The sequence below is a fragment of the Ischnura elegans genome (genome assembly GCF_921293095.1).
Source record: "Ischnura elegans chromosome 13 unlocalized genomic scaffold, ioIscEleg1.1 SUPER_13_unloc_1, whole genome shotgun sequence".
Classification (NCBI taxonomy): Eukaryota; Metazoa; Arthropoda; class Insecta; order Odonata; family Coenagrionidae; genus Ischnura; species Ischnura elegans.
This window is the reverse complement of record NW_025791657.1, coordinates 8869277-8885784: the sequence shown is the minus strand read 5'-3', so window position 1 is coordinate 8885784 and position 16508 is coordinate 8869277. Positions and strand designations below refer to the sequence as shown.

Below are 16508 nucleotides of genomic sequence, written 5' to 3'. Positions count from 1 at the left end.
ACTACCATCAACTAGGGATGAATGTCAATCGGGATAATCTTTTATCGAGTGACTGAGCCTAGTTCGCACTTGGTGGTGTAACGGTTGAGCCGTGGGTTAACCAGTGGGTCTAGGCTCGTCATTAGGCGTCGGATTTCTGGGCACCATAATGGGATGCAGCGTGAAGGGGAAAAATAATTACGCCCGTACTCGGAATGGTGACAACTCCCCAGTTGGAGGGAGTAATTCCCTCAGAAAGTTGAGAGGATCGTGCTAGCATCCAAACCACTCCCTTTTCATCACCTGGAATATGGGAGGGGACATGGGATAACAAATAAGAGATACACTTATCCTCTACTAACTACACTCCTGGCACTAGCCTCGACAAAAAGAAAAAAAACACTCCCAGTAAAAATAGCTGACTGCCTACGGTAATCCTCGTGCTCACGTCTCCTCGGAACGACTCCCTGCTCTCTCTCTCTGCCACTCGGGATATACGTTCCGACCATCGCCTGCTGAACCCTCCACGTTCGAGGGTAGAATCATAGGGGCGTAGTCCAGTACAAGCTCCCAGTGCTCCAAAGCACTGGAAGTGAGTCTTTGCGTGGTCCAGTACAAGCTACAAAAGCTTCCGTGGTGCTCTCGTATGTCACGCATGACGTCACTATATTCGCTTCTCTATCGCTACAAACGCTCCCGAGAAATAGGTGGGTGAGCTGGAGCGAACCGGTTTTCAGTGCGAATTTGAGCGGGAAGGAATGCAAAATAAAATGGTATTCATAACAATTGTGGACCTGGCCAGCAATAATATGACCATTTCGAGTTGATGGAAGAAGTCGCTAAGAGAGCCAGGATGGTAAATGCTAAAAACAAATGGTTAAAGAACTATTCGGGGTATATTACGGTGAGGCAAATGGCTGTAACTGAATGGTTTAACAATTCAGAGTCAATGTTCGCCATGGGCCAGATCGAGGAAGAAATTGAGCGGCAAGTCCAAGATATCTTATAAACTTTGTTGTTGTGATAATTAATTATATATAATATTATTTAATTATTAGCGGTTTAAGCTTGAGCTAGCGAGAAGTGGAGATAGAAAATGGCTATTTGAAATTTATAAGGCATGTGGTGAGTGAACTTTCCAGTCGAAGCATTCCGTCCGTTACTTCTATTAATTTTGTAAGTTATTTTGATTTATTTGTTATTTAGATCAATTATTAGTTATTTGAACTTGATATTGCGTGAAATTGAGATAGACTATGACTTCTTAGGTTAGGGTACGTGAACTTCTAGTCAAAGTATTCCGTTTGTTGCTTTGTGGCGGCCAACCTTTCTCCATGAAGATTGTATTATCTGTCAAATGATGATATCTTCCTCTAATCTTCAACCTAAGTTTAATCAATTATTGATGTTCGGTTGTATTTTACTTGTGTAATTTTCTTAAGGTCAGGTAGACACGCATTGCATTTATGCTTAAGGCTTGCTGTTGACGAGATTGGTTCAAGTGCAGGACTGCTTTTGAGACTACCATACAATGTCACGAGTGCAATTGATAAATCGTAGAAAGGACACTCCACTTAAGGCCTTTTTACACCTACATAAATCCGTACGAGTCTAAATGTATGAACGTGAGAATGAACACGAAATGTACCATACGGTCGCGTTGTTGCACGTTAAGTGGTTACACGTGTAACCACTAAACTTGTGCAAATGCATGAACTGCAAATTGAACCTATTTTAGCTTGGTTCAAACATTCGTACATGTTCCGTTTCGGTCCACAAAAATAATTCACGCAAACAGGCAATAACTTGTACGTGTATCGTTTAAACGCAGGCTTTTAGGTGAGTTAAGTTAATTAGTCTTATTTTTGGTTCATTGAAATTTCTCTTATAAGGTATTTAATCAGTCTTGTATTTTTTTATATGTATCATATGATCTGCTCTTTACAGTTTAAGTTTATCACCTTGTTGTCAGAGGAATTGCAAACCAGTGGGTAAAATATTCAGGACAAACATCGGTCTGTTGTGGTGTTCGATCATGGTATCCAATGAAGATCTAATATTAATTAGGTTTCTTGTGGTGTATCCCATGGTCATATTCTTTTTGTCATTTATGTTACTGACCTCTCTAACAAGCTAAGTAAAGTACAAGGGGCTATAAAAATCCCTAATTCAGGCGATCTAATATCTGAGCAGACGATACTAGTAAAACAAACGACTAACAAATGCTGCAATCGCTCCAGCCGTGATCCAGTAGGGTAGCACTGGGAGCGATAGGAGCGAAAGTGGACCACGAATCTGTAGCGTCTGAAGCGGGAGCACGTGGGAGCATTGGGAGCGTGTACTGGACTACGCACTATGAAGCCAAAAAAAACTGTGAGTGCAGTAGCGTAAGGACAGGCAGCCGTCGCAGTGGGTGAGCCAAGTGGGAGCTCCATCCTAAAGTACAGCTATGTAGCTACTGAACGGACTATGACCACATGGGTGATTCTACTCTTTGTAGTAGAAACCAAGGAATGTAGTGCTGAAATAAAAAATACACAACCTTGGTAATTTTTCACAGTTCTCATCTCAAAGGTTTAAGGTTTAGGAGCAATTACAGACCTGTACAGGAAATCTTATAGCACTGGGAACCACATACACCAGTGATTCTGATTGGAGTTCCTTAAGGGTAAACGCAATGATTTGTCCTATCGCGCTAGCAACGCAGGATTCCTGTCGCAAGATCAATTAAATTTGAAATTGTTATTAAAAAAATGCTCGAATTCAACATTTGGTATTTTCTTAACATACATTTAAAAAATAAAAAAACTTTAAAATGTAATACGGCTGAGAGGAGGATAAAAAATTTCGGGCAGGAGAGGGACTCGAATGCGGGCCTCTCCAGTCGCCAGCCAAGTATTCATCTACTGCGCTGTTCCTATTTTGACTTCTAGGAGCGATAATTTTAATGATTTGTTGTCATTGTAACACTGACCTGCTTTGAGTAAACTTCTCTCGGGTTTCCCACCGGGTTAAAGGCTTCATAATGGCCGACGTTTCGAGCTCCGACTCGGCGCTCATCATCAGGGCTACTGGATGATGAGCGCCTGGACTACATCATTCGCCGGGAAAGCATCAAATCTTTCCTGACCTGCTTTCATGTGCTTCTCAATTGCACGAATTTTGATCAAAATAATCATTTTCTCGGTATCTTAGTACTTTATTCGTTTATATGATTATAACTTGAGCGCGGAGGCTTTCGCATACTTTATGTTTCGGCTGGTTAGTGTATACAATAGGAATATTATGATGATGTCGCCTGCGACTTCGGTATGGTATCGTCCTTATAAGTTAATATTATTTGCAATTATGTTTTTAACTCGGTATTTGTATTTCTAATGAAGCAAGCGTATACATTCATTTCAAGTAGAAATTCTGTAAGGATTTGCTTACGTCCTTCTTACTCGACTTCAAAGGTTTTATGAAATGAGCTGTAGTTCCGCTGATTTCAATCTTGCCTTAAAAATAAAACGTATTGCCAACAAACACATTTCCTAATACCATGTAACCTACTTAATGTAAGTAGAGAAGTTAATTAATGATGCTGAGTAAGTATCCTACATTATCCGGTATTCATCAGAGTATATGTAAATGATTGCAGCTAAATATGATAACTTCATCATCAACCACATAGCAGCGTAGAGTTATTATATGCATTCACACTAATTCAGCAGTGGAACATATTATCAAACAATACCTGTTTAAATCCGAAAATCATTAAAAATGGGACTTTTGGCTGGAATTAAGTTTTCCTGGACATACTTTGAATATGTGGAAAGGAATACATCTTTACCGATTGACAGACGTCGGAGAACTATGTTGTTACATACGCAACGAGTAATGCCGATCAGCTTAACTAATTTCATATTTTACGTGTTTGCTCAGATATTTATTTGATGAAACACGTGGAATATCAAAGCTGCCTCGTATCTTATGTCGTAGATATTGTATTAAAAACATCAACCAGAGTCGATAGATGTAAACAAAAGTCTGCCATGTTCACAGTAAACGACTCGTGATTTCCTGCTCTCTGAAAAGAGCTAAGATCACTCAAAAAGAGCCAAGCTACAAACTTTTTAAAATCTCTTCGAGGAATTACCTTTGATCTTTCCACCTGCATTTAATGCTACAATGTGTTTGGGGGAACATAATGAACACAAATTTCACTTAAATGGAAGCGATCAAATCCCAAGACTGAAAAGGATGAAAAAATATCTCACTCACCTAATGACCCGTTCTCCATCTATTGAACTATGAATATTAGTGTTGGTTTACTGAAACCCGAAAACCATACAGTTTCCGAACACAATCTTTGTGGAGCGAAAGTGGCGACGACCGATTTGTTGCAAGACTTTTGCAAATGATAGTACATAGGGACAATAAAAAACACTTTGAGAAATTTTAATTATATCCATTAACAGTAAAGGTACGAAACTAGGACTTAGAACTTTAGTTAAGTAATCCTGATGGATTGATTTTTTACCATTTGACTGAATCTTAAGTAAATATATTTTGCTTTTTATGAAAAATTTGAGAAATTATTTCGTGATGCAACACTCTCTCCTACTTGCGAGCCGTATCTCAGCCATGATGCCCTAATGGCATCATGATACTGCCATAATTTGAAAATCATTCACATGTATGAACTGATAGCGAAACGACGGTCATAAGAAAAACACAAAATTTCACAGGAATAGCGACGTAGAATAATATAAAAATGTCGGAAGGAATCTCTAATATACATATTGTAGTCATCAGGTTTTCAAGGCATCAATTAAAATTCATAATTGTTAAAATGTGTGGACTTCGAATAATTTCAGTTTTTCATGCACATACCAGACAAGTTTTTCTACATAATTGGATTTTAAACTGGTTACTAAACCAGTTTCTTTCATCAGCTTCCGTGGTGTAGTGGTGAGAGGACAGAGCAACAGATACATAGGTCGTGTGTTCGGTTCTCCCTGATGTTTATTTTTTTCTTTCCTTCACAAGGATAAAGTACTTGCATTATGCTTTATATCTTCACTAGCCAGTCGCTTCCAGTTATTAATTTTTTTTCTAATCACGGGGAAATCTGTTATCAGTTGTTAAGCCCTTGTTAAGACTCGCTTAATTTCACCGGTAGTCTTTAAATTCATGTCGGGATGAGCTGCGTAGTATATGTAGTACACCCCAGCCGGCACAAACCATCAAATTTCTTTTTGGCAGCTGGATGTCATCCAGATGCAAAGAGTATGAGCGCATCCTTTCATATAGATGCCATCCATTTGCCGGTCCGCTGCCGAGGGGATGCGGAAGAGAGAGACCGCCGCACTTAGAGAGATGCCGAGAGGATGAGGATGCACGAAAGTGCTGCCATCTAACTGCCGAAAATTGAACTCGGTCGAACTAATTTCCGATATTGCTTGTCTGGTTCTCTGTATCTCATGATTGTTTTACACTACTCGGGATAAATCAGAGCACGTTTTATTTCAAGATTATAACTTTAATGACTCAGCATAAAACAAGAGACAGGCGAACAAAGGAATACAGGAGTACACAAGACAACATATGAGAACTTTAGTACAACATTGCTATCCATCGGAGTCCAAAACAAACGCAGATTTCAAATCCAGGAGAGGAGAGGCCAATGAGTGCGCGAGGGTCGATACCGGAAGATTAGAAAAAATTGCTGCAATGGTCAGAATTAAAAAATATCACCATAAAACACGCCCAACACCACACTCAATCTACGAGGTACAACATAGCTATCCATCGGAATCCAAAACAAACGCAGATTTCAAAGCCAGGAGAGTGGAGGCCAATGAGTGAGCGAGGGTCGGCACCGGGAGATTAGTCAAAATTGCTGCAATGGTCAGAATTATAAAATATCACTATAAAACACGCCCAACACAACACTCAATCTACGAGGTACAACATAGCTATCCATCGGAATCCAAAACAAACGCAGATTTCAAATCCAGGAGAGTAGAGGCCAATGAGTGAGCGAGGGTCGACACCGGGAGATAAGTCAAAATTGCTGCAATGGTCAGAATTATAAAATATCACTATAAAACACGCCCAACACAACACTCAATCTACGAGGCTCCAACACGTCGAGATAGGGAAAGATGGCTACCAGACAACAAGTCCATACCTACTGCTGTAGTCATTGGTAGTACCGTATGTTCGTGAAAATCTTGAATACAATGAATAATTATAATAGTAATAGTTCTTGAAATTTTATAATAATTAATGCGAGGATTTGCAGATATTTTTAAGTATTAAACCACATCATGAAAAATATGGCATACATAGGCGCAACTAGCAAAGGATGACAGAAGGATATTTGGTACTCTAACGCATCCTGTCACGCATTGCATCCACTTCACATATAGATGCAGTATGGGCTCTGCCGGCTGGGACTGTTCAGACGCCTTTGACGTTCCAACATAAACAAATAACCTTGCCTGAGGATATTTGACGCCATTCCTTACCTATTCTCCCCTAATATCTTACCCTTTACTTATATAAGCCCCTTAGCTTACGATAAGCTGCTTATATATTTTTTCCGTAAGAAAACCATAAGAAACTGTTAACTCTCTTACTTTGTGTTATCTGGGTTTAATGTGAAATGCTTTTCTAGGGTTCCTGGCTGCCAAAGGATTGCCCATTGGAGCGACATCAACTTCATATCTGTCTGCGGAAGGAAATGTAATGAATCATTCGATTGATGAATGCATTGATCCCACATCTCTGGTGAGACAAATTGATTCCAAGGTTGGAACATCCCATTTTGGGATAGAAAGAAATCTGATGGATGAAGACTTGGAAATATGTGGCGCTCTAGATACTGATAAGAAAACAAATAGCTCAATTCCTGATGATAGACAATGCAATACAAAATACATCGAATCACTTGGAAGCAAGGAAGGCGGAGCGACAATGACATTTGTCGGGGATAGAGGTGGTCGTGATGCATCAAACACCACTCATAACCTCAGGTCAATCATAATCAGAGGAAATGACACAAGTGGCTGTGAGATTGTCATGGGAGACAATGAAGAGATAAACAATTGCTTGATCAAAAATCCTGAGAATAGTTGCAAGTCAAACGAAAGTTCATATCATTGCTTCAACTGCGGAGATGTATTTAACAACAAAAATGACTTAATCAAACACATGAAAATTCATTTGAATGGTGCTAATTTGGACGCTGAAGAGAAATCATCAGTGGGAGGAGATGTGTCTAGCAAAAACATTCTATTAAGCGGAAGTAGTTATAGTTCCTGTGAGCCCACTACCTCCAAGACTTTAAATGGGCTGCCGAGAGATAGACTGGGGCTGAGAAAAAAAGGAAATCCGCCTCTCAAGGAAACTACTGGCAGAAAAGTGGATGAGAAAAAAATGAGGCGAGTGACAAGGAGTTTTACTGTAGAAGAGAAGTCAACTTCACAGAGTTTATCCTCAAAGTCATCTTGCATTAAAAATCTTTGTAATCACGTGGGTGTGAGAAGAAAAGAGGAGTCATATTCATGCAGCAAGTGCACTTTGTCCTTTCCTCAGAAAAAGGACCTCACCAAACACAAGCGTATACACATGGCAGAGACATCTTATTCATGCAATGAGTGTGAGAAGTCTTTCGTGAATAAGAGCGACTTAGTAAGACATTTACGCACACACACGGAAGGAAGGCCATATATCTGTGATGTGTGCAGTAATTCCTTTTCTGAGAAGAATAACCTGGTTAAACACATGCGAAGGCATACAGGAGAGAGACCTTTTTCATGCAGAATCTGCAAACAATCTTTCACTGACAAAAGTTCTCTCCGAAGTCACATGCGAACACACACGGGAGAGAAACCCTACTCATGCACTACCTGCAAACGATCATTTGCTAGCGGCAATAATCTCAGAAGACACCTGCGGACGCATTCAGGAGAGATGCCTTTTAAATGCGACGTGTGCAGCCGGTCCTTCTCTGGATTTGGTCACCTCAATCGTCACGTGTGTGTAGGCACGGGAGAGATGCCTTATGCGTGCCAAATATGCCAAAAACCTTTCACTTATAGAAGTACTCTCAAAACTCACATGCGAACACACACGGGAGATAGACCTTATTCTTGCTATCATTGTGAAAAGTCTTTCTCTGCAAAGACCGACTTAGTAAAACACGTACGCATTCACACAGGAGAGAAGCCGTATACCTGCCATGTGTGCAGCAAATCCTTCAGTTGTAGTAAAGGACGGGTTAAACACTTGCGAACACACACGGGAGAAAAACCTTATGAGTGCAGTATCTGCAAAACATCTTTCACTGAGAAAGGTGCTCTCCGAACTCACATCCGAATTCACACGGGAGAGAAACCCCATTCATGCAGTATCTGCAAACGATCTTTTACTTGCCGTAGTAATCTCGTATGTCACATACGGACGCACACAGGGGAAAAGCCATTTAAATGCAACGTATGCAGCCGGTCCTTCGCTCAAGGGAGTCACCTCAAAAGTCACATGAGAGTACACACGGGAGAGAAACCATATTCGTGCCAAATCTGCAAAAAATCTTTCACTCGGAGTTATTCTCTGTCCATTCACATGCGAGTACACACCGGAGAGAAACCTTATCAATGTGAAATTTGTTGCAAGTCTTTTGCTAAAAGTGATCACCTTGGCCGTCACATGGGTGTACATAAATGAGATGAATCATTTTTATACAGGGTCTGCAGCAAGTCCTTAACTTCAAGGAAAGGCCCTTACCACTGCAAGTGTGCACGTACAGTTGTGAAACATAATTCATTCAGAGTAAGCACCAAGTATATCACTGTTAGTTCTAATCCCAACCGCCACATGAGCAATCACAAGTGATAAACAATATTCGTGCTATGTAAGTTGTGTTGCTTTCCCCAGATGGACCATCTCTGTGCACCTCACATGTTTGGTCATTGGAAAGATTATCCATATAAATATCAAAGTTGTTCTAAATCAAGCGATTGAAAATCTGTAGTGGGAAGCCCAATACCTTATTCTTACCTTCGCAATGAATAATGACTAAGTACCTATTGGGATGATCAGTCATCTACCATGATACAATGGGAATCGTTTAAAGTCATTTTTTGTATTTTGCACTCAAGACAGTGAGTGAGATCAACAATCATTTTAGTGAAGCTTTTCAAAGACTAACAAGTGAACCCAATATTTTGATATTTGCGTTGAAAGTCATAAGCTGTGAATTGAAGCTGTGGTGAGGCTCAGTTATTGTACTTCCTTCCAACTGGCGTTAAAGAGGTTTTTAGAATTATTGAAGAAATTAAGCCTAAAAATGCAATGGGTTATGATAAAAAGAGTATCAATATTATTAAGGTAAATGATCGTACTTTACCGTTTTTTACACACATAGCAAACTTGATTATGATGAAGTGTGAACTTCCAAAACAATTAAAAACAGGTATTGCAGTCCCGATTTCCAAAATAGGTGATAAAACTAATGCTAGCAATTATATATCAATATCAATGTTTCCTGTTTTCTCAAAAGTCCTGGAAAAATTTTAATTCAGCTCTAACATTTAATTAACACCAATAACTACTTACCCCCGTGTAATTGGGATTGTTTGAAAGATAAAAGTACAGAAGAAGCAATTTTAAAGCTCTGTTCTGCCAATTTCTAAAATAATGCTTATAAACTAATGCTAGCAATTATATACCAATAATCACTGTTACCTGTCTTCTCAAAAGTCTTGGAAAAAAATTTTAAGTTCTGCTCTTACATTTCATGAGCACCAATAACTACTTATCCCTGTCCAATTGGGATTGTTTGAAAGATAAAAGTACAGAAGATGCAATTTTAAAGCTCTGTTCTGCTATCTCTGATGCACTCAATAATTAGAAAGTTGCAGTTTTGTAATACGTAAACATTACGTAACTTGGATAGACGAGTCATTGTTATTGAAAAGATTGTAGCAAGCTGGAATGAGAGGAGTCGTTACTAAATGGTTCCGAAGTAACTTCAGTGGGAGAACCCGGAATGAGAAAATACATGACTTTTATGGAAAAGAAACATCACTTTCTTCTGGAGTGCCCAGGAGATGGATCTTGGTGACTGTTCTTTTTCTTATGTGTAAAAAAATTCAATACTGGAATATTCAATGTTAAATTAACTTCCTTTGTGGATAATACAGCTTTGGTTTTTATATTGCACGATGTGTGTGATATATATTTACAAAAATAGAATGCGATGGAACAAAATTTTAATTTTATTCATATACATTTGTATTAAGCAAATGAACAAAATATGTTAAATTTAAATGAAAAAGATATTATTCGAAAAATGGAGTGTTTACTACAGATGTCTCATGTATGACACGAAAAAACCTGTTTGGCATGTTTTGAAATTGAGCAAATCAACTTTGTGAGTTAATCTGGGATAACTATTGATGGAAATGTTAATTGGAAATAATATGTCAATAAACTGGAATTGGAAATGCTATCGATTTCACGGAAATTCCTTATATTAAGTTATTTATGTCCAAAAAATAGGTTGTTCTGTATATTGTGCTCTAGTTCAATCAAGACTGCAATATGGCATTTCTTGCTGGGAAGGAGCCTACGATCCTCATATTCAGCCTTGGCAGATTGCCTAAAGAAACTCACAAAAACTGAGTTCTCGTTGCCTCTTTTCCGAAAACATAATGTTTTACGACCAAAGGTATTTTTTTTCATTTGAGGTACTCATGACGTTCTCTATTTGTGTGTAAAACAGAGCAAAACATTGAATATTCTAGTAAACTCCGGTAAAAAATACGTCTCCATGAGGTTCGGGAACTGTTGGTATACCTAAGCCCCAAAATGAAGCCTTCAAACATACATACACTTTCCTTGCACTGAAAGTGTTATGTTCCCACCCAATTGAGATACTGAGTCAAAACTCTATGGCTTAGTTTCTTACTAATGAAAAAATTTTTTTATCCCAAGAGATTGAAAATATTGAACAATTGTTAAAAAGTTGTTGTGTAATCTTGATAATTTTAATTTGTCATTTTTATGTTTATTCATTGCGTAAAGTTATCATTCCTACAATTTTTTTCTAAAATATTCTCTAATCTCATTGAAATACATGTTTTATTTTGTATTTTAATTTTTTCCCTACGCTGCTGAACTTAACACATGCATGTTTGAATATCAAAATTTTTTGTGCTCTTATATTTTATATGTTCATAAATCAGCAACCAACAATCAATTTGTAACCTACGAATAAGTGGAATAAATATTATTATTATTATTTTTGAAATGTATGTAAGGATGAATTTATGAAGGATTGTGGCAGCAGAAGGACATGCCCAGGATAGAAGTTAAGAATCAAACAGCCGGCTTGCCTTATTTTTTCATTGAAGGCATGCCTGTTTTTTCCATCAAAGGTGCATTGTTCAAGGCCTCTTTTCAATTTTCGTGTCCTTATTGATTCTGAATTTGCCTGGCATTAACCATGATTGCTTGGTGGAAATAAACAAAATGTAGTCCCTATGGTGAGAATAAAGTACTATTAGTGCACAATAAAAGGCATATAACTGATTTTGCTAATTAAATAAATTTGTGTAATTTTTCCAATTTGAAGTAAATTATTGCATTTTTATTCCTATTTATCTGTTTTCAAAAGTTTCCACTCAAAGATGATGGTTAAAATTCAATTGATTTTCAATCCAAGTTACTTTCTAAACTTTCTTAAAGAAATTTCAGCACCGTGTTACCAGTTCATTTTCTCTTAAATGTCAATTGATTAATTTGCAGAGATAGCGCTACACCTCAACCACTTGATTACCGATCTGTTTTAATCTTGCTTCTTCCATGTGACTGATCTGTTTTAATCCGATATTGAAAGAAATTTTGGTATCTGCAATCTGTATCGGTTAAGAAAGTATGACCGGATATTGCTAGAGCTTAAAAGTGTTTCCACTGAGAAATTTTGGGAATTTCATTTTCACATGAATTTCCAAGAATGCGATGGTGAATATGTCTCGTTGATTGGTATTTAATCAGTTGATATAAGTAACTACTCTGCATGAAGGATAATTAAATGGGAAAAATGTAACCTTACTTGACTGCTTATGCACGGCTAGGACTGTTTCCAGGTAACCCTTTCAAATTTGCCTGGTGCTCCACTCGTCCAAGTAACCCTTAACTCGTCGAGGATGTATGCAAAACTAACGAAAGCTCTAAGGAACCATCGAAAGGCACTTCAAGAAAAAAATCCTGGCTGTATAATTCCAAGAAAAAATGTAATTCCACCGAAACATCATTTGAAAGACAGTCCTTGCCGGAGTAGGAAAGGGAATGCGTACAGAACATTTACGGTTGAATTTGAATACACGCCAAGAAAATTTTGAAAAGAAAATGATGTATTCCGGGAAGAGTGAGGTTATCATCTTCCACATACATATTTCAGTAGGAGGATACTTGCACCAATATACTCTTGGGTGTGCCAGTTGGAGGGTAATAAGTTTTTCCAAGAAAACGTTAATGCGCTAATGTGTCCCGAAGTAAGCCCGTGATATGCACAGGGCTGACCACCTTCATGGATCCTGACCAGAGAACCAAGATATGAAAGTAATTACCTGGGTGGAGTAGTTCTCTTTCCATTCATGGTATGGGCTGCATCGCACAGCAGGGTTTTACAGAAACCATCCCTTGCATAGGCAGCGGAATGCGAACAGAGAGTTAACGGCTATATTTGAATACTAGTCAAGAAATTTTTGAAAAGAAAATGAGTTATTCCGAGAAGAGTGAGGTTATTTTCTTCCACAAATTTAAGTAGGAGGCTACTTGCACCAATCTACTCTTAGATGTGCCAGTTGGAGGGTAATAAGTTTTTCCAAGAAAACATTAATGCGCTAATGTGTCCCGAAGTAAGCCTGTGAGGTGTACAGGGCAGACCACCTAAATGTAACCTGACCAGAGAACCAAGGTATGAGAGTAATTACCTGGGTAGAGCAGTGCTCTTTCCTGCAATGGTATGGAATGCTTCTCATAACGTGTCTACGTAAAACATTCCTTATAAGTACATAAAAATTTACGAATGTTTAGGATATGCATTAATTAGTATTTATAGCGAAATTAATTTATAATACGTTTGTATTCAAAGGTTGATGAGAGGTTATTAAAAATAGTCGCTGTAATTTCGGCTCACGACAAAGAACTGAGAGAATCATATTTTATTACATTACGAGGACTTTTTTACATAGTAGTTAAATCGGATATTTTATCGAATTAACCGCAAATGTACACTTAAAATGTGGAAAATAGAGTAACGTATATCTTTAGATGTAAATTATTACAATATCGCTCCTAGAAATGTTCTATTAAGTTTTAAAAATAACAACTAAACATCTAACCTTAGCGCCTCCAAAATTTGTTCCAGTATATGATAAACTCCGTTAATATGAACGCTAGAGTTCCGTTTAAAATTTGGAACCGATCAACAAAACCTCTAGAATGTAATTCTTGGCATTGATTTTCAAAAAATGCAACATTTCATTTTTTATTTGTTACACCTTATAAACAATTAAGTGACCATGAGCACCTTCCTTGAGTGGGACACTGAGAGCCGGAATGGGCCGAGGTAATCCCCACACGGACATTAGGAAAGGGTCGGACCTCTCGCGCCGAAGGACCCTAATGGCAGTTGGCACCCACTTGGCATGCTTGACCGCGAAACCGTGAAAACACGGCCTTTTGCCATTTGCTTCGAAAAATTCAAGCCGTGAAAACCCGGCCTTCGTCCTTTAGCATCGGAAAATTCAGGCCGTGAAATCACGCCCTGCGTAGGAAAAAGGTTATTCTATCTGGAATATAATATTTTGCTCTATGCCTTCAACAAATAATATTGCATAGCATGAGAAGTCCAAAGCCAAAGATCGCATGAATGATTTTCATGTTGAGTTTTTGGATATGTTTTAGAAGTGGTGTTAAATAATGTATTCATAAGAAACGGAGCAGGCATTTAAATATCACTCTTGCGTGAATGGCCAACTACCATTTAACAGCAGCAGACAAAATATCTAGTGTATTCTAAGCATGTCTTTTAAAAGATTTAACAATCTGTATAAAAAGCAATAAATTGCTAACATGAATGATCACCAACATATAAGATTTGAAGTAATTTAAGCCTATTTAATGATCACAGGCATATTTCTGAAACAGATGACAATTATGATACTCAAATGATGAAATTTAAGACACAGCTTTCACTGTATGATAGTATTTTTTATTTCTTATGCAATTTAAAATCATCTAATATTGGAGGTAACATTTACTTCATAACAACATTTTCCTTGACATCTCCCCTAGTAATATAAGATTTTATCAGAGATGTAAAACTTCTAATTATAATTCTGTTATGTTCAAATAAATATTACTAAGGGAAATCTCCTGGAATATTTTTGTTCAGCAGGCACTCCTGATATGTATCGAAAGCAAAAAATACTTCTTTCATGAACAAATGCTGACAATTATTACTGATAGGGTAGAATGCCCAATAGTTAGCACCCAACCCCCCCCCCAGTTTTTGGCACTCTGTAATTAACTGTGTGATAAGAGACAGAGATGCATTGCATTTTTGAAGCTTCTGTATTTAGAAGCAAAGAAGTTTACTTAATATGTGTCAGCGGTTCTGTCTACCTTACACAATTTCAGAAGTGACTGCGGACCAAATAACCAAGTGCTGCATTTTCTTTGGAGAAATTGGAGGTATTCTTAGCGGAAAATTAAGAATGTTACCTCATTTGGATGCGTTTTTTTATCAATACCAACCCATTAAATAGTATGAAACTTAGATATTTGTAATGATGGTGATAGCTCAATGAGGTTGTTTTTTACTTAGAGCCTGTTATCATAATTAAAATTGATTTTTATCGGGTGCAAATCACTGGTGTGTAAATATTGTTAATTTCTAATGATTGGCACTGGGTGCCAAGTATTGGAAATTTCATCAACTACAGTTATATATTTATTTTGTTCGCCAAATGCATTGTACTGCTAGTATAAATGCGTATTTTATATTTTGGCTCATAGAAATGAGTGCAACCAGTACTTGGCATGGGTGCCAATAACTACAAAATTGTTGCCAATAACTGGATATGGTCAAATTAATAATTTCAAAGAATTCCAAGCAAAATAATTGACAAGTGATAATGTCAAAGAATTCGAGCAAAATTATCGCGGAAATCCTTTTAAGGTCTATACTCCCGAAAATAAGTGGTATTATGGCTTTTTACGCAGATACCCTGAAATTTCTTACCGTTCATTTGAAGTAGTAACTGATGCAAGTGCATACGTGAGCGATATCCTCTACATATCTGATGCTGGTTTAAACCTGTGGAGGACATTCTTAAAGAAAAAAACAAGTTTGATATCCTCTCTGATCTGAATAGCGTGTTAATTGGCGACTAAACTAATTTCATGTCATGCCCTGAAAAGAACTTCGTGCTTGCCCCTCTGGATAAAAAAATGTATATGAAGTTACCCTCGCCGTCACGTGAAGGCAACGCTAACCGTCATAAGTACATTTTCATCCTCAGAAAATACGTGTCCTCCGATGATCACCTACCTTCTACAGAGGATCCCTAATAAAATAGTCGAAAATGTTCCTAAAAATGGGCGCAGTGACAATGGGTGGATGAGGTCAGAAGTGTTTTTTAAATGTATTGGGAATGTTTTTCATCTTTATCTTTTGGAAAATAAAATTCCATTACCTGTAGTGTTGTTTGTATATGGCCACAAAACCCATCTGCTATGCCACCGAAGTTCGCTACGCAAAGAATTTCAAATTATTCTAATGGCTCTTAGCCAAAATTCCACAAAAATATTGCAAGCCGCTGATGTGGCTGCCTTTAGGCCAATAAAGACTAAGTGGAAGGATGCCATACTCGAATAGACCAAAAACCCTAACGCCGATAAAAATGAGGATTTTGTTCCCATTCTTTCAACCATATTGAACAACATTGACTAGTCTAGAATAGTTAATAATGGTTTCAGGGCATTAGGTCTATATCCATGGAATGCCAACGCAATAGATTATTCTAAGTGCCTAGGAAAGCGTTTATCTAAAGTCAGTGTGAATATCTCAGTTTGTAAGATGAATCCACTTCCATAACATGATTTTTCTTTGATGGTGGGGGAAGAGCAAAGTGAAACTTTGTAAAGTATTCAACAAAATTTGGGAAAAGGAGAGGAATTCAGAGTTCTATATAGATTGTGGGAGCGCTATCAAATTACAATGCAAATTGATAGATAATGAGGAAGAAGGAACGGGTGAGAAAGTAATTGTACTTGTACATAACCAGCATAACACAGAAGATACGACTACCGATAGATTTCTGCAGAGACTGAGGCAGCATTATCTGAAATTTCTGCTGCGCCACACACACAGGTCAGACCTAACAGAGGGTCCATTCCACGATGAAGGACCATATAGTGTAGCCCCAATGAATATCATTCTTTTTTGGCCTAAAACTTGAAAAAGA

General features: G+C 37.8%; 1 protein-coding gene across 2 annotated transcripts in view; it reads left to right on the top strand.

The window, feature by feature from the left end:
• The window catches only part of LOC124172222 (zinc finger protein 271-like), a 31083-nt gene extending 20605 nt beyond the window's left edge, over nucleotides 1-10478 (top strand). For both annotated transcript variants that reach the window (XM_046551639.1, XM_046551640.1), the window contains exon 8: nucleotides 6644-10478. In XM_046551639.1, coding sequence (XP_046407595.1) covers nucleotides 6644-8694 — 2051 coding nt within the window. In that variant the 3' untranslated portion in view covers nucleotides 8695-10478. The remainder of the gene's footprint in view (nucleotides 1-6643) is intronic.
• Nucleotides 10479-16508: the final 6030 nt, after the last annotated feature.